This window comes from Gadus morhua, chromosome 20 (assembly GCF_902167405.1).
Source record: "Gadus morhua chromosome 20, gadMor3.0, whole genome shotgun sequence".
Classification (NCBI taxonomy): domain Eukaryota; kingdom Metazoa; phylum Chordata; class Actinopteri; order Gadiformes; family Gadidae; genus Gadus; species Gadus morhua.
Window position 1 is genome coordinate 8,694,548 of NC_044067.1, and position 26,939 is coordinate 8,721,486.

Here is a 26,939-nt window from a genome sequence, read left to right on the forward strand (position 1 = left end):
GCCAATGACTTTATAAAATCACAGTAGCAACGATAGGGAAAATGTTATCAGTACCATCAGAATATTTTTGCATAACGGCAATAGGCAAACAGGCAAAATGTTAGGCTTAGGCATGAGTCAGACTACGCATTGCAAATTGAATGTCAGATAGCAACAACCTCACATTGAAAAAGCCAAAACAAATATTGAAAATGTTTATTAAAATAGCATCTCCACCTGAAAAGATAGTACACGATTCACATATCCACAGAGCTTTCACAAAGTAGAAGAAGGAAGCATTGAAACAGAAGATGGTTCGGAAACAGCCCAGTCCCTGCGCTGTGTTCTGTAGCAGAAGTGAGACGTAACCAGCGCGGTACAGCAAGCTTTACGATATCCACAGAGGAACAGATGGGGCCGCCCCCATTGAACAACAGCAGACCAGTAAATCCACAGGGCGATTCATTGAAGCCACTATCAGCCAGGCCATCCCGGGGGGAGACATTTAAATAAGAACAAAAACACGAAACACAAACACCCTGCAAGCGTAAACACTACTCCACTTCTCTCACTTCAGCAAAAGCTTCTTTTAAATAGCAATCAAAAAACACCATCCAAAAGCATAAATTTAAAAAAAGAAAATGGCAAATTTTGAACGAATGGCTAGTCCTCGTCTATTCAACGTCCTCCTTTCTCTCATAGCCCCTGTAGCCATGTCCAACCTGCCCCTGATACTCCCTGGGGGAAGTCCTTCACTCAGCAAGTGCAGCCACGGCCATGTTGAAACACCGTCATCAAGTCTATTTTCACTCGTGTTTTTTCCAGGAATGAGAAAGAGTTCCTTACCTGCACGCACGCACGAACACACAACCCTTTCTTTATTCATTCAATTCAGGAGTGCACAACACAATGTCATGTCCATGGAGAAGTCTACCCAAAGAGGTCCTACAAGAGAGACGTTTCGGTGTCCACACCAGCGGTCGCTTCACGTTGGAAGTCGGACCTCAGTTATGTCTGGGGCGTCCCTTCTTCATCCGCGCCGCCTTGGGCTTGGGGATGTACTGGTTGTTGGCCTGGTGCTCCAGCTCTCTGCTGAAGTACTGGATGGTTTTATTCAATCCCTCCTCCAACGGTACCTGGCCAAACAAACAGAACACTCCCTTAATTTGTATTGCGAGGACTAGCCATAGAATGAACTATGAGACCCTACGGTTCATGTTTTGGGCGTTGCAGAGTCAGATTGGTAAAATGATGAATCACAGTTTACCCCTACTGTGTAACACTGTTCTTCCTAATGATGAGACGCAGTGTAGACCTTGTAGTCACCTGTGGTGGCCTGTGTCCAACCATCAGTGGCGGCTGGTGGTTTTTAAAGTGAGGAAGGACTGCGCGCTTGTCGCTTGGTTGCCATTGGCCTGCTTGCACTGTTGGTGTATGGTGGCATAAGAATGTGAGACTCAAGTTGTATCAGGGTGTTTCGGTGAACTACAAAATAGTAGGGAGGGATAGTTATGTGAATAAAATTGATACAAAGCCACCAGTGGCATCACTGTAATTTGAAAGCTGGTGGGCAGCATGGCTTTGAAATGGACTACAAGGGCAGAAGGAAAGGATGCAATGCTCATTAGCCAAATCGGGCCTACTCTTGATTTTAAAAACTTAATAAAAAAAGCTGGGCCTATTTTTGCCCTCAAAGACTGGAGTTATTGGTTGAAATTTAGCTATGTTTATTTTCAGTTACAATTGTATTTTCAGTTACAATTGTTTATTTTCAGTTACTAAAATGCATCATGCTCTGAATCATTCACCCTTTCCACACCCTTTCCACAATATCAAACAGAACGGTCAGAGTAACAAACTAGTAAAAGAACAAGATCATTATTTCAAACAACCTGATCTATAGGCATGCTGCCTAGCTAGGAAAGTCGCATAGCAGCACCAACGTGAACTTGACAGTTGTCGTGGCGTTTGGTTGCCCTATCAAGATTATTCACATCAGTGTAACCATGAATAGCCCACGTTGGAGATTTGCCATTATTCATTAGCAAACAGGCCCAGCAATGAGTAAGCCATGAGTACCTAGCAAACCATGTAGCACCCACAACACTGACGTTACCATTACTTTTGGTGATTTTGATTTTGCGAAGTGGTCTACCTTTTTCTTTGGTGGCTAACTTAGCACTGTAACTCAATGAATGGAATGCTTTATGTAATTAAACATGAACAATGTCCTGTTTCCAATGTTTCCATTGTGAACATTATTCGCAAATGTTAGATCTCGTTATCCTTCAGATGATTTCACCTGCTTTGCGTCTCTTAGACTGAGTGGCAATGCAGGCAGAGCGGGTTTGTTATCGACAGCGTTGCCAGATTGTGCAGATTTCCCGGCCAATGATAATTTTTCCAGCCTAACGTGATTAAAGGTGGCCCAATTGGGTGGGAAATCTGCCCAATCCGGCAACACTGCTCACCAGCCAGGGATCCTGCTTATTGGTTCATAACGCAGCGCGAATAGATTTTTGCGCGAATCAGACGCCTTAAAGGAACACTGTGTAAAAATTACTCCCATCTAGTGTTACAATTGTATATTGCATTGAAGCTAATAGTGCTCGTTTGTTCAAAAACTACGGTGGGCAGTATGTGCCAAGAAGCTGTTTCATGACATCCAATACTACCTCATCGAGTCATTCGAGTGATGATGAGGTTCATTCTTTCAAACAGAATTCAAACTGCATTGAATCATTGGTGTAAGCTAATGATGTATGAGTAATTATTCCTCGAGCAAGATAGTGAATTATTTCAGTCATCATTCACGCTGGCTCAGAGTGAAAATGCGTTTGCATTTCCTGTACCACGTAGTGCTTTTTGTCCCTCTCGGCAGTTCATAGACCGGAAGAACATGGAAGCCTCCATGAAGCTTACCCGTCCTATGTAACTACATATTACTTATTCTGAGCTCAGGAGGATAAGTGAGATTTTTGGCAGAGATAATTTTACACCAATGAGGACTTATTTATGAATGAATACGTATTTTTGAGGTAATAAATGACTTTAAATATTACACAGTGTCCCTTTAAGGTCACACCCACTCAGAGTAGGACTTTCCTCCTCTCTCCCATTGAAACCCATGGTATTCACCGGCCGCCAGGACTTTCGGGGAAATGAATGGGAGTCAACGGAGGCTCAGGGAGGACCTTCCTCCCTGAAGTAATTGTCAATAGGCAATAGGGGGTGTTAATGTCCCTTTACCCAGGGAAACGAACATTATATATTCAAAGGCATTAAAGTAGTCATATTTAAGGGCATTAATTCATTACAGTAGTCTGGGCAGTTTTTTATTCTCAACAATGTTAAAGAGGATCTTCCTCCCTCTCCTCAATGGAGAAGCCTCCACTGTGTATGACACAATCGAAAGACCTTGGTTTGAGTATTACATCAATCGCACACCAGACGAGTCACAGATGAGGGACACTATGTGCATCGTCGTGTGGTAGGAATAATGCGATTTTCGTTTAGGTTGATTTCTTCTGAAACTAAGCGACGACACAATTGGAAAGATTACCATGTTTAAGAGCATAGAAGAAATTCCAACACCCTTAAAACCAGACATGGGGGACTCGAGTCAAATGACTTGACTCGTGGGGAGCGGGGGAGGGGGAGTGCAGTACGACCGTTTGATTGACGTACTTACTGTCCAATGCCAGTCGGTGGTTCTGAAATCATTGGCTGGAGTTTTGCGAGCCCTGCCCGTTCCACAGATGATTGACTTGTTTAATTTTCATGTCAGTACTTCTATCTCAGTGGCTGTAAGTGGGTTATGATAAGGATTTCAAGTAATTTTCAAGTAAAATTACACCGTCAGAGCCAGAGCGTCGGACTGGGCTGTTCTCAGCATACTGCAAAAAAATTAAGAGGGATTCAAGTTCCAGTCCCCAAATTCAGTTGAACCACTACCTGGACATTTGTGATGGACAGAGCTGCCTTCAGTTTTGGGCCATGAACAGGCGTGTAAAAATAAATGTAAAAATAAAAAAAAATTAATAAAACATTCAATTAGTTATGAAGAGGCCCACCGTTGTTTGTTCTTAATTGTATATAACCTATCACTCAATTTCGGCAAATTAGATGTTTTTACTAGAGCTGTCAAGCGATTAAAATATTTAATCGTGATTAATCGCATTAATGTCATAGTTAACTCTAATTAATCGCGATTAATCACAAATTATTTTTCTATGCTAAATATCCCTTGATTTTTTTTGTCCCATAATTCTTCTCATTTTAATTCTCTTATCAACATGGTGAAGTGCATCGGCTTGCCTTGTGCAAATGATTTTTTATTGATAACAACATTGGCATATACACTGATCAAACAGGACGATACAAAAAAAGAGCCTATAGTGCAATTAAACGACTGCTTTGAACAAATGTCATTTGAACATAGTCAGGCTACTGCTTCTTTGTTTTGAGCCAAAGAAAAAAAAAAAAAAAAAAGTTTTTTTTTTTTTTTTTTTATAAAATAATTGCGTTAATCGCGCGATAAAGAATTTAACGCCGTTAAATTTGGTTTGCGTTAACGCCGTTAATAAAGCGTTTAACTGACAGCTCTAGTTTTTACCTAATATAGAAAAGGGGGCTCTCCTCTTCCCCCCCCCCGCTCTCGTAGGGCACCGAAACGGCCAGCAGTGGCCCTGCACCCTCCCCTCTTTGTTCAAGGTGGAGGTAAGAGTTATGGCAGTCCCTGTATCAAGTGCACCTGTTGAACGTGTGTTCAGCCATGGTGGGGAGATAATGTGACCCCATCATTCACAACTCAGTGACAGAGTACTGTCAAATTAAATTTTTTGCAAATGCAATGCACTGTAAGTCGATGTATGTTGCGAGGCAGCAAGATCGCTACCAGCTTTCAGGCTTGTGTATGACTATTTCCCCTTCCTACAGTACGTGTATGTGATATTACTTTTGAAATATTCTTTTTTTTCATGGCTGATGCCATGTGTTGCAAATAATATTCTACAACATGTAGGGAGATTGAGTGATTGACTTGAACTGTTCTCGTATACAGCCACCTAGAGGCTCTATTTGATTCTGTGAATAGGTTGGAGGAAATTATCATAAAAACATTTTCAAACTATTCACATAAGGGTTTTGGAATGTTTTGAATAGTTTCAGTTATTGTTAATGTTAAGACATTGTTATTGTTAATGTTGAAATAAAACTCAACTTATGAACAACTCTCTTTACCGATTTTTAAATGTGGAAACTGGGTTAGATCATCAGATTTTTGTATGACTCGACTTGTGACTTGCTTGACCTGAGCAATGACTTGACTTGTGACTTGCTTGATTCTCACCACAGTGCATTGGGACTTGCTTGAGACTTGAAGGTTATGACTTGAGACTTGCTTGTGACATGCACATGAGTGACTTAACCCCACCTCTGCTTAAAACCAAACTAAACAAGATTTTCGGGTTTGCTGGCACTTTTAAGTCATGAGCGGTCAAGCCCTTTAGCTTGGAGGGGGAAGGGGCTCACATACCACGGGCTCCCAACCCAGCATCATCTTAGCTTTGCGGATGTCTGGCCGCCGTCTCTGGGGGTCATCCTGGGCCTCAGGAAGGAACTGGATCTGACTGTGGCTCACTGTGGACACACGTTCTTATAAGCAAAAAATTGGGAACACAAACGTTAGTCAAGACAACATCGATATCTACAAAACAGAGATCAACGCCTCGTCCATAAGCAAAACAATAAGAGGGATACTAAAGCCTTAAGACGGACCAAAATCTACTCCTCTGCCTCCAATCCCAGGAATCTATTTTCCATATTCTCTTCCCTCCTCATCCCCTCCCCTTCCTTCCTCCCTGACAGCTGATGACTTTGTAACCTACTTTACCCCTTCCTCCATCCCCCCTCCACATATCCACAGCTCTGTTATCACCCAGAATTCCTCTCTCAATTCAATTCAATTTTATTTGTATAGCACTTAATCACCATTTCAGTCTCAAAGGGCTTAACAGGCCAAATATTTGTGACACCCCCCTTTACCCATGCCCCCACACGGGCAAGAAAAAACTCCCTTGAATCAGCAAGGAAGAAATCTTGAGAAGAAACGCAGTGTAGGGGATCCCTTCTTCCAGGGATGGTCAGGAGTGCAATGGGTGCCACAATTGACACACAGGTAAATACATGCACAACATATAAAAAACAATGGTGATGGGGTTCCGGCCGGTTATCCATGAGGAGAGTCCAGGCATCCAGTCCAGCACCCGCAACACGCTAGAACTGACAGAAATCTCCTCTTCAGATTTCTGCAGAATAATAGCGTTTAAACACGCAAACACCTGACACGATCCCCTCCCCACTCCTCCAGGCCGTCTTGAACAACATTCTGCCATTCCTCACCACCCTCATCTAATCCTAATCCCTCCCTTCAGCCCTATTCCAGCGTCCTCCAAGACTGCTAGAATCAACCAACCCTTGACATCACTGACTTCCGGAATTACAGACCGTTAGCTCTTCTATCATTCAATTCTAAAACACTGGAACGGGCAATCTCCAAACAACTGTCCTCCTATCTCCCACAAAACAACCTGCTTTACCCCCATCAGTCAGGGTTAAACATGCGACAACCGCTCTGCATTTGAAACGTGGCCAACTTAATCATGCTGTTCCCATTGTGTCCTTCCCGCGCCTCGCTCTGCCTTTACATGCATGCTGACCCATGTCTTGGGACTCCTTCGTTGAGTTCTCAGATTCAAGACAATGGTACTGGCCTACAACGGAACTGCTTACCCACAAGGCTCTTGATGAGCTGGGCAAACTCCAGGATGGTGTGCTCCTCTGGGTTTCCCTGATTAAATAAACCACACAGCTTCTCGTTATCGGCACAGCCACACCAGTCAGACTCACGAATTAATGAACCAATCAATGAGAAAAAACATGCGCTAGCCAAGATATCTAAATGGGAAAGAAGGGCAAATGTACCTATTTCATAATTAATATCATCCATTAATCAGTTGTGAATTTTCTTTCTGTGTTGAATGCACAATTATAAAATATAAAATTGATTAATGAACATATTCTATCAGGTGTGCGTGTGCGCGCGTGCATGTGTGTGTGTGTCTCTCACCAGGTTGACTGGACTGCTGATGTTACTGTTCATCAGGAGCACCAGGCCATTCACCAGGTCACTGGGAGAGACGGAGAGAGATGGCTGTGTTAGTACCTCCCATCCCCTAGGCTCTTTGGGACTCCTGCATCTCCAGGCAGTCAGGTGGAAACGTTTGAATCTTTTGAGCGTTCAATCATTGAAACACACACATTCACGCCACTCATTGCACATATGAATCGTATGACTTTAACCAAACCAAAAGCAAACCAAACCATCTCCATCACTCATCTCAACAGGCACAGAAACAAACACTCTTATTGGCGGGGCATTGACCGAACAGGCACACTGTGTGCCAGAGATAAACGCAAAAGGGAATGATTGCAGAGAAACACTTTTTTAGAGAGAGCGAGCGAGAGAGAGCAGCCATTAGAAAGCGCGGCAAAATGGATTTCTCACAATGTAAATTGTCTGGTGTTGAAAGTGTGTGTGCGACACCGTCGAGCAGACCCTTATCATCGTTGCCCTTAAAGGACAGGACCTGAATGCAGCTTGGCTTTTCAGACATCTTTGCACGTGATTAGGCTGATAATAAAACCGCTGAACACAAAAGGACACGCCTTACCGTGATGATGGCCACGCGATTAGAATGATAAAGAATGGCTGAACACAAAGGACTGCTCTGACCATCAACATACCAGGACCCCAATCAGCAGAATGTGTTGAAAGACCCATTAGATGGGAGCAAGGCAGGGGGAGAATTGGCCCTTACAGGAGAGCCTCATGGGGAAACAATGCTCAGCCAATTCCCAAGTGTACATACAGGGTTAAGACCCTCCTAAACCAGGTACATCGCCCTACAACACGCAGCAGTGGTAAGTGATGTAATTACCTTACATACTGGAAGGCTCTGGTCTGCAGTCCTGAACCATACACCTGTAAACACAGAGGATGGATGAATACTAACATCTGTCCAGTCTGGTGGATACAGTCTTCTACTGCATCCATCGCAACGTACAGGTCTTGACATCTTCCTAACCACGGTTCTACTGGCAATAGCGCTAATACGGCATACAGGTTATTGATCATGTATTCCAATATCCTTTTGTACATACTCTGCACTTTACTGCTTTTTTTTTTGCACTTTTGGTGAGATGCTATACTGAATTTTGTTGTCTCAGTACTTGAAATCTGTGCAATGGCAAAGTTGAATGTAATCGAATGTACTTTTTTTTGGTTGAGAATAGATAAGCAAATGTTGCCTTTGAATGAATAACAAGTAGCTACATTTTTGGGTTATAGTATGACCTAACTATATAGACCTGCTGCGTGCTTTCTGATATCATGGATCGTCTTCTCATTAAGATGGATAGCTTTAGCTGAGTACTGGTTAGCTCTGGCACAACCCATTGGGCGCTAATAAAAGGCCTATTGTGATAAAGACCTACCGTGAGCGGTTCTCCCTGAAGCGCTTGCAGGATGAAATTGCTGACGACTCGGCCGTCGTTCATGTGCATCCTGGAGCCAAACGTGTTGAAGATCCGGGCCACCCTCACCTCCACACCTTCCTGGGGGCCCACACATACACACACACTGATTAAAATAAAAACAGAAACTAACAGTCTATGTACCAATCAAAACAAAAACCTGACAGCAAGACGAATGACCAGAAACTAATTAAGTACATAATTAACCCCAAGAATTACTCATTAACCCAGTTTCCATTAGATTTAAGAAAAGCCTCCTTCATAAAGCTCCTACGATTCCTGTTGTATAGAAGGTAATTATTGCAGCAATGAAAGAGTTCAAGTTATTCAATTCAGCTGCGGCAATCTCTATCTTTCTCGTTATCATTTTCCTGCTTTTCCCTACTCATACTTTAAATAAACACAGGGATTCAGTCCCCATCCAATGCATTTATAATACTTGAACAGAATTTTAACAGATCGACAGTGGCTTGCTAGCTATTGTATGAGATGATGCTTGATCGGGCATGATTGAAGGAAAAGGTGCAAAACTGTGATATGAAAACTCATTTGAGCCAATTGTATATCTGTATATAAATTCATATTTAGCTGGGACCTGTTCTAGCATGGATCTTTTGTACATTGGGGATCAAACCCGTACCCTTCGGGTTGGGAGCCGAACGCCATCGGCCGGTTCACTATCCTGCCCCCTTATTAGTAACGCAAGCCACACAAAAACATGACAGCCTCCACAGTACACCACTCACCAGCACCACTCACCAGGCCTCTCTGGACAACGGACAGCCCATAATCATCAACATGGTTTAAGGCGGTATTCATTTGCATAGAGTGCAGTCTACACACGACTTTAATAGCCTACGAGAGAGACCTCAACGAAGGAGCCTAAAACATAGTGAGGCAAGGCAAGGACACAATGGGGACAGCCATGATGAAGTGGGCCACTTTTTAAATACAGATTAGTTGTCGCATGTTTAACAACCTCCAGCCATTCCCAACACTACAGCGAAATGTTGTATGCAATAGCTTCTACTGGCCGTCTTGGTCAGCTTATGCCTCACCTATGGGGCTCGTGTGTAAACATACACACCTCGATAACGATGAAAGGAGCCTTTTGCAATGTAAAAATAGGAACAGCGTATCAAAAAATGCAAATTTGCAGAATGTCTGAGAGTGTGGGGGTGGGCATAACAGACAGTGTAGGATCTCCAAATGGGTAGAATGGTCGCGGTCGCACACACACACACACACACACACACACACACACACACACACACACACACACACACACACACACACACACACACACACACACACACACACACACACACACACACACACACACACACACACACACACACACACGTATGGTAATCAGTGGATCTGAGGACTTTGTGTGCATCTCATTGCACTCGTGTGTGCATGCATGGAAACATGCCATGAGAAGCAATGCCAATCTCAACAAGCTGAATAGTGGCATTTGGGAAGCATGCCTTTCATTGTAGATGTTTTTACTTGTTTGTTATTAACAAGTAAAATAAACTAGATCCCATATGGGATGAAGTAAGGGGCAATTTAAAAAACATTTTGAAAGCATGCCGATTTATGTTGGTAGTGACTCCCATGCCGTCTGAAGCGAATGGCAGGCATAATGTTTCCATCTGTTGAGACGCCTAGCCTTGACTTATCACATTTTAAATGTCAATGAATTTCAATTAAACAGAGATCTTATTTGTGATACCTCAGCCCACGTCCGACCTGCCAGACAGCTGGATATCTGAGGTGCTACTTTCATCGCATTTCTACCAGGGGCGAAAAACTGGAGGTGCGGGGACGGGTGCCGAGATATCTCGAAGAAACGGAAAGCAACACAAGATAAAGAAATATCATCAGCTTAAATGAAAGCCGTGAGACAACAATCACATCTGATCATCAAAGGCTCGCGTATGTCAGGGCGGCAGAAAGGACAAATCCCCACAGTGGGAATATGTTCAGAGGATGCAGGGGGATGGCAGAACACAAACATAGTGCTGTGCAACTCATATTTATTTGTGTTTGTGTGTGTGATGATGTAGGTCAGCGTGTGAAATAAAAAATGCACTAATACCCACTTTTGTTTTTCATATCAACACTGAATTTGGGATAAATTAGTCAGGCTTAAATATTTGTCGAGGCATTGGATCTATCACGACTACAACACCATCAATCATCATGAACGATGGTTGTTTGGCCTGCACTGAGGGATGGTGGTTGCTGATACTAGAACAACACGACTAAGTCACCCAGCAGGCACCTAATGTACCTTTAGATACACAATGAGCCTCTCCTCAGAGTTTCTTGCTGCCTCACTTTCTCTGAGAGAGCATTAACAAGTTGTGAAACACACAAAACGTACAGAAACTACAGCAGTTTTGAGAACCAAGAACACTAGAAAGTACATTTCTAATGTATTACTAATTAAAAACCAAACATGTTGTTATTAAAGCATACTCGCATACATGCACGTTTTCTGCATTTGAAAACAAACGTTGACAATGTATTTTCTATATAAACCAGGTGAGGTTGAAAGGTATCTTCCGGACTCTGTGGTAATGACTATCTAGTCCATTACTAGTGATAATTACTTCACCTCTAGGAATCCATTATGCATTCTAAATTCACAAAACATACTTTAATTCATCGTTTCACGTTGAAGGCTTCACTAAATAGTTTACATCTTTTGAAATAATGCAGTTTCCCCTCCAATAAACAAGGCCAGATTCATGTGGATACGTTTCAATTCTACTCGCATATTAATGCATAGGAAATGTACAATGCATGTAAAAACAAATGACAGAGTGACCTCGAGTTTCATCACAACGTGGACCCGAACCCGCATCAGTAACATAGGTGAACAATATCCCCCACTCGCTCTGTAAATACAATGAATACAACTGACCGTTTGTTATTGTGCAAATATAAACCTATCCTGCATCAAACATTCCACCATACTGCTGTTCACATTCAAAGGCCTAGCCAAAACGGAAATTAAAATGAGCTTCAGAAATCTTTCTAGAAATCACACAAAACCTTTTCAGTGGCTCCTACATTCAATCCTCAGTGTTAAGAAGACTAAAACTCCATCCTAGACCCCTAAAGGGCTCTCCCCAGACTCAAGACATGTTTGTTCAGATACGCTTTTCATTTAGCCATCTCGTCTGCTGGGTTATATTTGTCATTTAGTTGTACTGCATTGCCAAAGCCCTTTGGGAAGGTGCCAGACCAGGAAAGGTGCCAGACCATTAAATAAAATGCATTCTTATCAATACTAATATTTATATTCACCCCAGGCACCCGAAGCTGAATCTATTTGATAAACCCATGCAGGGATATACGGAGGCAAGCGGTAACTGTTACAGGAATTACTCCATTACCGAAATTGAAATGTACTATCTTCCAGCGCAAATCTTTCTTTGGGAATCGTATGCATGTGCACACATACACACCTCACACATCAAATAAACCAACACAGCAAACTAAATAGGAAGACAACATTAGAAACAACCTGTTGTGGGTAGCAGCAGGTGGCATGTATTCTACGGTACGTATAGCTTTAAACGGAGGCCATGGGCTCCACTGAAAAAGTTAAATAACAAACGGCCATTCTGCCTAAATAAAACTATTTTTCTCTATGAATGGTTTTATTTAGTCTACACTTACAACTACATCAAGCCATTTAGCAGACGCTTTTATCCTTAGCGACTTACAATAAGCACATTTATCAGTCAGTACAGTAAAGATATTCATAGAATGTGCCAAGCACTTATCATGTCTAGGTAAAACCAATCCCCTTATACAACAAGAAAGCTAGGATAAGACACCACACACACACACACACACACACACACACACACACACACACACACACACACACACACACACACACACACACACACACACACACACACACACACACACACACACACACACACACACGAAAAAGTCTGATTGGAAAACAGACTTAGTGCAGGTTTGACCAAAACAATTAAAAGGACTCGTCTTGCCGGACGAGGCCGCGGGCGTACCTGTTTCATGTAGGCGTAGCACATGGTCTCCGCCACCCGCTTGCCCTCGTCGTAGCACGCCCGGGGCCCGATGGGGTTGACGTGCCCCCAGTACTCCTCGTTCTGGGGGTGGACCTCTGGGTCTGAAGAAAACAAGGCGCATGGAGCACAGGTTTAGCTGGGGGGGGGGGGGGGGGGGTTTGGTTTGATTGCAGGCAAAGAGGATGCATCGCACACGGGTGAATTAAAAGCGGCGGCGTTGATCGCTAAGATTGACTGGGAACATTTCGCCACGCAAGGTCACCTACACCAACTTAAACTCACAAAAGTGATGAACATAGTCTGGCAGACCATAACTACAGATGCCCGGCACTTCACATTATCCTCTGTGCACTCATTAGCACGACACCGCCTCCACATTTTTTTTCACGAGCATTGTGCAGGTATACAGTATGTATAATTAATTGATGTAATATATTATTACTTCACTTCAAAGATCAGTGACATAAATTAAATACAGCCATTGAAGCTGTATCTTGTATTCAATGACTGTATGCTAATTGCGACGGCTTTATATTTCACACGCAGAGCTCATGAGGTGGATGAAGGGATCGTGATTTAGCGCTGGAATCCCCAGTTAGGAGTTCATCAAGTCATTAGTATTTCTATAGGACAGGATTAGATATGCCTCCATCTGCAATATTCACTACCACAATCAGCACTTTTATGCTCTTTGATATGTTAACTGTGATAAAAACAGTCAGAGGTAGCGGGGGGGGGGGGGGGGGGGGGGTGTGTGCGTGCGTTACCTCCATACACCTCGGACGTGGAGGCCAGCAAGAGCCTCGCTCCCACGCGCTTCGCCAGCCCTGAAGGAGACAGTAGGGAGAGGCGTCAGCGGGCGCAGAGTCTGCACACACAGAGCTGAACAAACCCGATGGTTTAGAGCTAGACACGGACTGTGAAGGCACGCATTCAAGTTGGCATCGTGAGAAAATCCCCATGTACAACTTTGACTTTTGCAGGTCTGGCCTTGGATGGGCAGCAGCTGATTCCCACGCATGGGCGGGGCCCAGTGTTGGTCAAACAGATCCATCAAATCAGAGTCAATGACTAAGAGAGGTTTTAGTTCTGGTCACTCTTGCTGGATCCGGTTGACGAGTAATGGGAAGCATCCTCTCCTATGCTAAAGGCTTCCAATTTTTGTTCATTCTGTTCATTTTAACATTATTATTTGGTCTGTTTCGGATAAAACTGTCAAAACTGAATTACAGAGATCTATAACTGAATTATAGATACAAGTATTTCCTTTTTCACGAGAGAAAAAAAACCAAATAAAAATATCTACGATTGAAAGTCCACATGTAGCAATAATTCAATTCAATTTTATTTGTATAGCCCTTAATCACCATTACAGTCTCAAAGGGCTTAACAGGCCAAATATTCATGACACCCCCCTTTACCCACACGGGCAAGAAAAAACTCCCTTGAAATTAGCAAGGAAGAAATCTTGAGAAGAAATGCATAGTAGGGGATCCCTTCTTCCAGGGATGGTCAGGAGTGCAATGGGTGCCACAATTGACACACAGGTAAATACATGCACATCATAATAAAATGGTGAATGGGTTTTGGCCATTTACCATCAATATAATTGTGACTGGTGGAATTGTTATTTTCCATATCCCACATCAACAATTACATTTGTGATATTTGAGGGGCCCACAGTAATGTTGGGGATACTAATAGACTCTGGACAAGAATAGAATCAGAAATAATAATCTAGAATTCCATTCATGATATCGGTTATACAATAACAATCAAACATTGCCCCTCGTAAGAATTGAAAAATTTACCATTTTACCAAAAAGATTACATTTTACCAATACTCAAATATATCTGCCATTTGCTGGTGGAATGTGTTAATTGTGTAGCCTGATTGTCTGCTCTTTTTATTTTAAGCATATCAACAGAAAAATGACAACAATTATAACGATGTTGTAATTTCTCAGTAAATGACCATTGAAGTTTCTCATAAGGATTACGTTAAACACTTATCCTCCAAGGGTAATACATCATGGAGGACAGGTCATTGTTTGAGACGTTTTTTGGCTCATTCAACTAAAAGTAAGCTGAAGTAGGCTTTTATGTGTTAAAAAAAACACATCAAATAGTTATATGTGTGTAATGCAACAAACACATATTCCTCCTCATATCAAAATGGACAAAGAGGTTAACGGGGACTATTGAATCAGCCCAGAACACACATTTTAGGATACAATAAATACTAAAGCCGAATTGCACCATAAAAGCTCTGATGCCTACATGTCAGCGTCTAAATGGACCAGAAAATCATGGGCCTTTCAATGAAGTAATCAACCTTAATGGCACCCATGTGAATGAACCGACGGTCATCATGCTGGCCATCAACACTGACATGGAGGCATGACCCTCCACAACATATAGACCTACTGTCTTCTCCACACAAAAGTCATCACCGTCATTCCTGGCGCTCCCATTCGAGGTAATTGCAGGATTCAATATCTTGCCTGGCTAGGAATTGCTCACGTTCCCATGACAACCATAGGATGATGCATTGTCCTTGGCCACTGCTGAGAGTAGTGAGCCCCGCCCCCCCCTTGCCATACATATACCCTCCTAGTATGTAGCCGTGAAAATGGCAAGGAAACATCACATTTGATTTAAGCATGATGTCGTAATGAGTGAGGGCGAGGGTGTACGGGTTGGAAACAAGTTGAGGTCGTAGCACATAGACGCCCTTGAAATGGAAACACTGCAGTCCTTTTCTTAATGTCAACCAAACAAGTGTCAACTGCACAAAGAAATTGCATCAGGATGGCAGGTATACAACATCCACAGCTCATGATAGAAGCTTTTCTGTACTGGCGATTGGTGCAATCTCAAGGACGCACAACCAACCTAAATCTGTCCCAAAACACAGCAGGTCTAAACCCCGAAACGGCTGTGCTTGAGGATATATTTTAATGATTGCTGTGGCCAGGAAAAGCACCTCTACTAGATGAATGAAGAAAGGCACAGGAGGCTGCAGCCTTAAAGCCACAAAGCTGACACGACAGCACCAGTAAATTCCCTTGAAAACAATACAAATTATTCAATGACTTCAGATAACAGACAACGGACTGAACATGAATGTGCGCAGCCACACTGATTGGATGGCTGCAGGATGGTTTCTGCCCATCTGGTGCTAGCATAGTGACGTGGAAGGACTTACCAAGCATGTTGAGAGTTCCTATGGTGTTGGTCTTCAAGGTCTTGATGGGGTTGTACATGTAGTTTGGCGGAGAGGCTGGAGATGCCAGGTGGTAGATCTGATCCACTGTTGATAAAACACAGGGTAAGGATTGCATGGGGTGATCACACACAAACCATACACACACACACACGCTATTTCAGAGATTCAATTTCTTCCACCTTCCACCCCACTAGCCATTGAACAGGTCTCCTATCCCTTGATTTCTAAGGCCATTACCACCAGACCCATTTTCCTACATCATAACCCTTCCACCTTCCATTTAATTGGGAAGATGGGGGTGCAGAATGAATGATACCACAGCATTGCTTGCCTGGGGCTGAAGGTTTGACTTTTTTGTGCAATTTGCGATGTGATGTATTGCTTTTAATAAATGTCCTTATTGTTTGCTTGATAACCACTTTGATAACACCTTTGTGCAATGGCAGTGCCACCATCCAATCACGTTTCTTCCTAAGAATAGCACATTCGACAGTTAGTCTAGAATCCTAGAAAATACTAAGTTAAAGGATGATCCAAAATAAGTCGAAAAAAAAACATGTCAACAGCAGCCATCACACACGCTGGTTAAAAGGATTCTCTCAGGCCGTACTCGTTGCTGCTTTGTTCTATTTGCTGAAATGCAAACGCTACAAAGTGTCTTTGTTCATTAATGCATTTCACCATTCCTTCGTTCTCTGGACTATAAGGACAAAGAGCCGCAGACAGCACTCCTGCTGTTTCACTTCATCAGGGGAGAGAGAGGTGGTCGCACCCCAGAAGTGCCAACAGACAACAAAGTGGATCGGAACAGCACAGGGGGCGAGGAGAATCTCCTCTATGTGGTAAAGAAAAGTGTGTGGAGACCAAGGAAAACACAGGATGTTTTTCCGGCCGCCACTATCAGACAAAGATACATGTAGCCCACTGATCGGGATGAAAGATGGGCAATTTATTGTGCCGGTGGGGGAGTTTATCAGCCCATACAACGAACACACAATACAATGAAATGGAGTTGCACCGTCTTTAGAAAAGAGTTTCCTTACTTTCCTTTGCATAATTATATAATCTAACCACACTCGTTCAGGTGTCCTACCTAGAAAAGATCTACCAGCAGTTAAAGTCTCGGGCAATGTTTTGAGTTTTCATAAAATACTAAGAATGGTTGACAGAATATCTTGTTCAGTGACACCCGATACTGACAAACAACACAAGGTGTTCTGTGCTCCTCCCTTCCCCCTGTGAGCCTGTGTATCTTCCCCTTTGTGCTGTGAATACTTATGGGGTGCATCTGAAAGAGCCAGTGGACCCACTGTATCAGCGGGAATTCAAACACTGTAATTAAAAAGATATGTGTTTTGAGCTGAGATTATAGGAAATGTGGAGGGGGGGGGGTGTGTTACGACCTAACGGCAACTTTGTGTGCCTTTTTTAGAACCGCTGTTGTGATCGAGAGTTATAATGAGCGACGTGTATATGATATGCAGCATACACCATGACATTACACTGAGAAGCAAACCCTCACTTGGACATTAAAATAAACCGCTGCTCAGGCGGAGCTCGACAAAGCCACACACCGTAGCGTCATACTGTTGGTGTCCTGGAAGACTAACCCTCTCTCGGAAGCGATCATCAAAACCAACGGCTTTCCAGAGCAAGCATCCACAAATCAAACACACCGAGGAGTTATGCTATTTAGTGTTTGAGAATTTTACCCCCATCTCCGTCAACCGCCTACAGGTAGAGCTCCACGCTCCCACCAACACCTTGCCACCATCAGCCCTTTGTCATGATGTCGAAGAATATTTTCAGTCACCTCGGCGAGACCGTAACCTGCTCACTTAGTGTTTTGGGGAGACATACATAGGATTTTAAACCTATTATCACTAAAATCCTGTCTTATTTAATAACAGTGATATAATGGCTTGGATTATCATGTGCACGATCCTATTATAAATATAACCCCTTTCCCTTGACCAGGATAGTCAAGTTAAATAAGCTGCATTAAGGTTGGGGCTTTCCTACCAATCTTTTAGAATATATGACGGATACTGAGTAAACTCATTGAAGACAATATAGCAAAAATATTAGTTATTACTCCAAATAACTTTTAATGTTGTCTTTTTACCTGAGTGGAAGAAACTACTGGCCAAGCATTTGTTTGAATATTTAACGTAAACTATTTTTGAGCCTGCCATGTGCAATGCATTTGTGATACTGGGATATATAATATACCTCAGAAAAATGAAAAAAAAAAAATATTCTCAGCAAGTGTGTCTCCCTTTTGAGATATTGAAATTAATTCCACTCATCATGTTTGGTGTGCGAACAAGGAAAATAATGTCAGTGATCAACTAGGCCTATGGATAGTGGTTGTCAGGGTAAGACAGCGAAAGCAAATCAACACGTAGGAACCTAGTGAATTTCTCAAAGCTAATGAGTTAGTTGCTAACCTTACTTCACAACAGATAGCCTTGACTGTTGTTATAACCACTTACTGACTATTGCCAAACAAAATTGATGGAGAAGGATTTGAAACAAAAAAAGGGGCCATCTGGACAGAAATATCTAAATATTTACAAAGACACATTTTAATTAGCGTCTCCACACACACCCCTGCAAAGCCATGCACTTATTTATCATTCCCGGCATTCGTCAAAGAGATAACAGTAATCATCCCATCACGGTCCTCATCATGTTTTTCCAACTAAAGCAAACCCCCCGGACCAATCGACATGTCAGGTCCGCCAACCATAAATCAAAAAATAAAAACATGAAATAAGTGCAACACGCCCCGACGCCGTCTCTCCTCACCTTCGATGTACAGAGGCTCCACCACGTCGTGGTTGATGAGCTCAAAGTTCTCGTGGCCGATCCAGTGCTCCACGTTCCTCTTCCTGCCCGTGAAGAAGTTGTCCACCACGGTCACCTCGTGGCCGTCCATCATCAGCTTGTCAGTGAGGTGGGAGCCCACGAAGCCCGCGCCGCCCGTGATCTGGGGACGGGGAGAAAAAACGCGAACCGTGAGTCACGGCCGGTGCATTCGTCAACGGCGGCCTCGGCTGATGGCTGATTGGTTGATTGAGCTGGGCTGAGTTTGGTTCATTTTGAAGGAAGGGAGAAACGGTACAGAATGAAGAAAAAAGGTCTGCAATCAGTAGGTTAGTAGTTTAGCCAGAACAATGTGCAACTCCCTCTGGAGGGAAGTGTTTTTTTGAAACACGTTTGACGAGAAAGGTTTACCACCGGTATGGCATTCAGATTGATCTCCATTGACTTGAGTGGTGTTGATTTTAAACTTTACAGACACCTTTACTCTCTATTTACTGCTGTTTTGTTTACTTTCATTTACTTGGAGTTTTCTTTTCACAGCATCCTTTTCAAATGTTTCTTACGTCACAATGTAACCTTGAATGAAACCCAAACATAACACTAAAGAACAATCATCACTGCTTAAATTATCTAACGCTGTTGTGTTTCAATGTATTTGTTTGTGTCTATTCTTCTTTGTGTGTCTAACTAATAATGAAGAGGTATTTCTTATTCTTATTTTTAATAAGTATTTGTTATTTTGGATCATCCTTTAACTTTTGGAAATGCTTTTCCAAGTATTTTGTAGGATTCTAAAAAAAAATGGAAGGCTGAGAAAACAAGGAAAATACATAATTGAAGCATTATGGGATGGCTGTGGAAGGTCTGCACTGAGAGGAGAGCAAGGGCAAACAGGAGTGAATACAAGTGCCCTGATGAATGAAGAGGAAAGAGGTGGAGAAAGATGAGTGCAGTTTTCAACGTACCAAAATCCTCTTCCGATCCTTTTCTGAGAGGAATTTGACAGGAGGATATTTCTGGGTAAAACTGTTAAAGAAGAGGTTAACAGTTTTAACATCAGAAAAAATAAACCAACCAAAACGATCTACTGACAACTTGCGTAATACAATTTAGAACAATTATCGATCGTCATGTTCTCACACATACATGTTTCAGACACGCGTGTCAAAATGTTATAACGAATGATAGCTCCATAATGAAAGCCTCAATATTGTTGAAAGATGTTTGTCATTCGACAATTTGCTTCTAGGCTTAACATAATAAAATCGTAGCTTACTACTGCTGTCTATGATTAAATTAAGAAAATCCACAGATCTACAAGTGAGCAGGCAAAGCCAACACAAAGCTAACACAAAGTCCAACCACAGCAGCCAAAATCATTAGTGATATGGTGCGAGCATTGGCACACAGACAAAAAGGGTCTTGCTAGACATTTGCTCAGAATGTGACAATCTTATGGAATAAAGAAGCAAATACAAGTTGCCAATCCCCCAGGCAGCATACCAGACATGCTACTGTTTGGTCAGCTGTCAGGAAAGATGCATTGGAAGCATTTACTTTGGGATCCAGTGATATTGATTGATAAACATAAAGGGGATACAATTAAAACCTTAGTAAAAAACTTTTCATTCTGTAAAGTCAAGAGGTTTTAGACAATGACTATTGAATCTGAATGATGTGGAAATAAGAGTTTTTAGGAGCTTAGTACATTTTCAAGTTGGATCATAAACACACCCACCTACTGCTGTGCAGAATATGACAGCAGCATCGACGACTTCTAACAAACAGCAAGTCACAGAGGGGTATACTTCATAGGGGGCGAGTTTGTAGAGTCCAATCCCTGAACGTGTATTCACAACGTGTATTAATACCTGCGTGTGTGTGTGTGTAAAAAAACGCTTACCTAAGCTCAAGGTCATGAATCTTCTCTCTGAGGGGAGCTACAGCCTATAGGTGAGGAGGGTTTGACAGAACAAGGGCACAGCAAGTCAGAACAAATCAGGTGGATCGTGCATCAGCTCTGTGTTGTGCCTCATTAAAAGCCTCATACATTTTTCATTTCAGACATGATCTCAACATTATTATGCAACTTTCATAAAAATTGAAAGATATGGAACATTTAATGCCTGGTGTCTATAATTTTGTAGTAAACCGTAGGGGTGGGAAAAAATAATCAATTCTTCGATGCGTCGCGATTCTGTGAACGATTCCGTCTCAATACAGATAAGTTAATAATCGGAATTTAAAAGAAAAGATTATACATAATTTTTTTTTTCTTTTTTTTTTTAATTAAATTTGTTTGCCTCCTGCAACATGCTGTTCGACGGAGGGATAATTTGAATAGTTTTAAAATGATTTAATTTATCTTCAATGTGTATTGGCCAAACTGATTTTCTCTGGACGTGATTGCGATTCAGCCTACGCATAGCATGCAGTTCTTATTCTTATAATTGACTAGGAGCAGCTTTTTTTTAATGACAGAAAAGAAGGATTAGAAAGAAAAGATAACTAAATCTGTTTATTTTTTACTTACTTCCATAGCGTGTTGTAATGCAAGCTGCATTGATTATTGCATTGTTCATAGAAAGTAATATTTGTGACAAAAGCTTCGAGATGCATCAATAATCGTTCTAGAATCGAATCATTGACCTCTGAATCGGAATCAAATCAAATCGTGAGGTGCCAAGAGATTCCCACCCCTAGCAAACAGCAGTGACGTTGAAGATTTCCAAGAACTGAATAAACCCCTCAAACACACACCTCCCTTTCCAACGACTACGGTTGCATGGACTGGGCTTTGATAGGAAAGGGGCCAGTAGGCATTTAAGTTACAAGGTAAAGAGACATAAAAAGTTATCGCGCAAAAGGTAAATGTTTGATGGCTCTAGCCTGCATATAAATCTGTTGAACCAATCCCAATCAGCTAGTCCCCGCGGTCACTCACTGTACATGATGTAGGATATATGCAATAGCTTTTTTACTTTTCTCGACATCGAAGTCCTCTTATTGCATCAATAGCGTGAAACGACAGTCAAAAGACCATAATTATTGCTATCAGTTATGTCTTGATCATAAATCTCGATAGAAGTAAGCGCGACAAGCCAGTGTTTACTTGCACTGCGTAATGTGAATAAAGGTTACTTTGGATAAACATGACCGTGTGCAATTGTATCGCTACAGTTTAGTTTTGGATACCAACTTCTCTGAAAAAGTGAAAGCCTACTTTTGGTAATCAAACAAGGAATCTGATTAAAAAATGAATCTCCCAAACAGGGATGTATTAAAGAATGCATACCCACTTATCATAATCCCTTTCATCTGCGAACTGTTTATTGCTATACAATTTTACACTCAGATTGTGGATCAAAAGTGTGTGAAACACCTATTGCCTTCAACCCATTATCTGGTATGAGTTCAAGGTCAATTGTTGCTGGATTTTCATGATGCAAATATTATGTGCTTAGTGAATAACGAGTAATCATAAATGGCCAGGAAACAGTTGAATTTCAGCAACAAACTAATAAAAGAGACTCATAATTACCTTGCAATGCAGTTAATACATGAAGTAACCCAAAAAGTACAACTTACTTCATCTATTCTTTGCTCAATCTTCATCTCGCTGAGTTCCTGTATCGATCTAGGATGCCGAGTTAGGGGAATACAAGTACACAAACACTGTAAGAAAAAAACACTACAAAATGAGGAATTCACCAGAATCTTTGTTGCCCTGAAAAACTCATACCTCATGTTCGTATACGTTCCCCAGACAGCTGGAACAGAGAAAAGAAAAATGGTAGGACGGTTTCAAAAATTGCAGAAAGAAAGATCATGAACTCATAACATGACGAAATTGTGTGCGTGCATACGTGCAAGCTTTCTATAGATGGACTTTGAGTCTGCCTTGTGTATGAAAAGTGCTATATAAATAAAGTTGCCTTGCCTTGCCTTGCCTTGCCTAGATATATCTAATGTATTGTGTATGGGCAACATTGACAATTACATGCTAGGCTACAGAAAGATCTAATTCGGGACATTTTGTATATTAAAAGATCATTTATATTGCACAACATATTGCTAGTTGTGTATTATTTGTTCGACTTTTTGGTATTTCTTGCATTTCAAGTATTGCTTCCTCTGCGGGGCAATGGGGACTGCCTATTGAAAGATTGCCGTCAATTTGAACGTGCCCTGACTTAGGAGTGCCCAGAAAACACTGAACTCATGTCTACCTAGGTCATCAGGCAACAATGATCTCAACTGTGACCAGAAAGTTTTACAATACTGGTCTCTCTGCAATAAACCACAATAAACCTCTGCCAATAATTGTTTGCATCCCTACAGTTGGTTTTGTTTCGACAATCCATGGTAACATAACAGGCATGATTGTCATTTGCAATCTATTGAGGGAAATCCAGCAAGGACCTTTGGTACATTGTTCTGATTTATTTTCACTTAACCTTAATTAAACAAGGATAGTCCCATTGAGATTATCAGTCAAATTTTTAAGGAGGTCGTTGACATTGAATATTCAGCGAGACTTGATAAGAATTGCAATAAGAGACTTGTATACATCTTCCTTCTCGACATTCATGAAGAATCTGCTTTGATTGGGCCTCTCGGTCAGCAAACTTTTGTTTACCCTTTACTGACCAGTAAAGACTTTTCTTCACACAAAATAATGATATACCTGCATCAAATATATAGGTTAATATATTGTACCACCAAGATACTGCTTGTATCTTAACTGCAAGACGTCACCATGACGATACCTAAGAACATCCTGAAGCTAAGGGAGGGCAAGTCTGAAGTCCTTGTATAAAATAAACATTGACGAAAATAAACAGAGAAAATACGTGTTGTCTAGTGTTTTTGTCCCTGAAAGCCAAAAACCAGGTCATGCCTCATCGCTGAGAAAAACATTATTGTTTCCGTAGACAATACAATCAGGTCTGGTCCTGACCTCGCCCACAACCACTGCATAATTAGAGCTGTGTTGAAAAAAATCGATTTTCCAATTTTTAATCGATTCGCATATTAATGACCGATTATCGATTCGTACGTCCAAAGATCGATTTTCTTTTAATTAAAAAAAAAAAAAAAAGAAATCGAGATAAGTTAAAAATTTATATTTTATATATTCATGGAAAATATTCATGGGATTCCCCTGAACACTTAGGGTGCTGCATATTCTTGAAAACAAATCTTGAGTGTGGTTTTAGAACAGATTTGAACATGCTCATTTAGACGCCATTCAATGCTTTTACAGTTTAAAATTGTTCTGTTCTTATGTTCGCACTTTAAAGAAAAATGCTCAACGTTTACATTTTATGCTTCCAGTTTCAGTACTTCTCAGTTTATTAAGTGTGAGCAGTTTTAAAATAAAAATGCTTTTGGTAGCAACCGCTTTTGGGTGAATTCTTAATTATTTTCAAGCATAATAAAAATGCACTGGTTAGTGTCCCAGTAGGTATCCACTGTTGCAGATATAGTCACCTCAATGATGTCCTCCATTTATTGTCCTGAATTATCTTTTTTGAAGGTAGATTGACCCTTAACCTTTTCATCAGTCTTCCAGCCATCAGTAACTACCAATATGTGTAAGATTTGCTGTTTAATATTGATATAATACTAGTTTTAATATGTTGCTTCTCTACACAGTCATGAAGTGAAGGAAACGGTTCAAATACATTTTTCATTTTTAATAACATTAACCCCCGGATCGAATCAAAATCGGATCGAAAATCAGATCAAAATCGGATCGAATCGGATGGAATCTGAGAAAATCGGAAAAAAATCGATTCTGAAACTTAAAAATCGGAATCGAATCGATTCTTGAAATTTGAATCGAAACCCAGCTCTATGCATAATACAAACAAATTACCTTTTTCATAAATACTATCACAAACTATGGTAATGCTCCATTCACTTCAAACTAATTCAATTAGCTTTTGATTTGAAATTATACAATCTTTGTCACCATTCGGATTTTTTAGGTTGTTTTTCCATCAGTGTTTTAGAATCATTGTTACCCACCTACATATTGCATCCCATCCATCCCTATAAGGAGTAGGAGGGACTGGGGGATGACTAACATGGATTACCTAACACCAAATTACACTATAAAATGTAAGATAAGATTTAGTGCCTGTTTTATAATCGACTCGAATGTCAATGTCACTCTTAAAATAAATTGTGGAGAGTAACTTGGGTCCTCAACATGTACGCTGTTCATACTCTGCATACCATGATTTAAGTATGATTTAACTAAGGTGGCTGTTTTCAGCATAGCAGCTAATAGTGTATACGTTATTGATCATTAAGCTTCGCCCTGGAGAAATGTTAAGACGAAAGCTACCGTGATACTGTCAATAACATGGTCCACCTTCAGTTCTGTCAGATGGCAAAGACGTAACTTCACCGCCTTGATACAAGATGAAACAACAGGCAACTTTATAATAATCTCGACTAGGTTGCGAGTATCTCGACACATAAACTGCGCCTGTGTGGGTTGTTGGATCATTTTCATGGATGTGTACTTACAGGCTATGTAGGCGATCAACGCGAGGGCAACCAGCAGCTTCATCATTCTCCTGTTTATCCCTGAGATCACCCACACTATCCGATTCATTATCTGCTCAATGCAACATGGGACTCGCAACAACAACACTACCACTGCACTTTAACTCAAGACTGTCCATGTTTTCGGTCGTCACCAGACATACCAGACGGCAGGTCAAATAATAGGCTACCCTAAAATATCATGTTTTGGCAACGCAGTGCATTGTTCTGAGAGAGTAGTCGGACGGCTCGGCAAGCAAGTTGGTTAGCAAGCTGCTACGTCAACACTTCCCAGTCATACGTGGCTAGCCCGACACTAGTAGCTCTGTCTTATCGCCAGCACTGTGTGCTACTGTAGAATAATACGAATTACGGCTATTAAGTGACCTGATTGAAGTCCTTATATGCCGCACGGTCAACACACTTTAACAGCGTAGTCCGGTTGGGGTAACAGACGGTATAATGTACCGAAAGTGCATCGTCTCAGGTTAGCCTTTAGCTCCAGGAGGCTGGCTAGTTTATACAAACACACCGCCTCTTCAGCCCGTATTAATATCCAGTCAGGGAACGATATGACAGCAGCAATTTCACTGAAGTAAAACTCGAAGTGATTAAATAAATAACCACTCAGTCTTGCATTAAAGCACAAACTCGGGTTGTTCTTCACTGTTTGCCCGACGCGTTTGATCGATGAACGACAATTCTTGGATTGATTAAAAGGACTGCTTTTTAACTTTTGATAATAATAATCCTCAATATCCCATTTAGTCATTAAAATGTTTAATTCGACTTCTGACACTATTTGTTGACATCGCATATATATCCAAAACATGCAATTGATAATTAATGTAAATAACAGATTAGTAAAAGTCAAGCCATTCAACACATTCAGACATAACTTCAAATCTCGGGTTCATCCACCTCAGGCACAATGGTTCATTCATAAATAGAAGACTCGGATTTAGGAAAACTACCACATTGCACTGACCCATCTGAGACTAAATGCATTTATAAACGTTGACATCATGTTGCGTTCCTAAAAAATGTAAATGTTTAATTGATTAATATTGAAATCATCCATAATGAAAGACAAAAACTTTATTGTGGATATAAATGTGAAGATTCATAATCTGTGTTAAATCCAAGACCAGAGCCGTTACTGTATTGCTATCATATTTTAAAGATTTATACCTGTATATTGACTGTTTAGTCATTTAGTCATTCTAGCGGTAAATTGAGTTATAGGCTACAATACCATTATGGGGCAGGGGTTGCAGGATTCTTGTCCAAGGGTTCTATGAGTAGTATCCTAACTATCATGTAATGTTGAACAACAAAAAATAACGATATTTTATTTAGCTTAAAAAACAATATTCAGCATTTAATCATGCACTGCATTAATAAAATATTAGGACAATTTAGGGAAGGTTTCTTTGGGTTGACCTCGCCTGACAAGCAGAGTGGCAGCTTTATAGCGCAAAGAACTGGGGTCCCCCTTTATGGCATGGAAGAAACCTGATTCATTTCATCCAAAACGAGAGTTGGTTGAGGGAAACACTCCTCCCTCCTGATTCGTTTACCGCGAGAAAATGTCAGCCTTAAGCAGATGAATGCTTCAATCCAGGTCATTCACCAGAGTCTCTTTAAAGAAAAACATTAATTAAAAT

The 26,939-nt window shown here is 41.3% G+C and overlaps 1 protein-coding gene across 2 annotated transcripts; it reads right to left on the reverse strand.

The window, feature by feature from the left end:
• Positions 1-180: 180 nt before the first annotated feature.
• LOC115533283 (UDP-glucuronic acid decarboxylase 1) lies at positions 181-25,987 on the reverse strand. Of its 2 annotated transcripts, none has more exons than XM_030343700.1 (15): positions 25,255-25,987; positions 22,457-22,484; positions 22,303-22,351; positions 20,618-20,661; positions 19,680-19,740; positions 18,697-18,877; positions 15,865-15,969; positions 13,424-13,483; positions 12,636-12,757; positions 8,536-8,655; positions 7,980-8,023; positions 7,109-7,169; positions 6,772-6,829; positions 5,516-5,619; positions 181-1,115 (listed from the first exon to the last, which is right to left on the reverse strand). In XM_030343700.1, exons 1-15 carry the CDS (start codon positions 25,340-25,342, stop codon positions 984-986), a joined length of 1,257 nt encoding a protein of 418 aa, XP_030199560.1. In that variant the 5' UTR covers positions 25,343-25,987; the 3' UTR covers positions 181-983. The 2 variants fall into 2 exon arrangements, with proteins under 2 accessions (XP_030199560.1, XP_030199559.1); XM_030343699.1 differs by having other exon boundaries at positions 5,516-5,634; positions 25,255-25,986.
• Between the last annotated feature and the right edge of the window lie 952 nt (positions 25,988-26,939).

Excerpts from the sequence above, each read along its gene's own strand:
- LOC115533283 (XM_030343699.1), bottom strand. The coding sequence starts at position 25,342 with ATGAATCGGATAGTGTGGGTGATCTCAGGGATAAACAGGAGAATGATG. Across the intron at positions 5,635-6,771 it reads GCTCATCAAGAGCCTTGTGG|AACGTGTGTCCACAGTGAGC; the intron begins GTAAGCAGTTCC and ends TTTGCTTATAAG. Across the intron at positions 1,116-5,515 it reads TGCTGGGTTGGGAGCCCGTG|GTACCGTTGGAGGAGGGATT; the intron begins GTATGTGAGCCC and ends TTGTTTGGCCAG.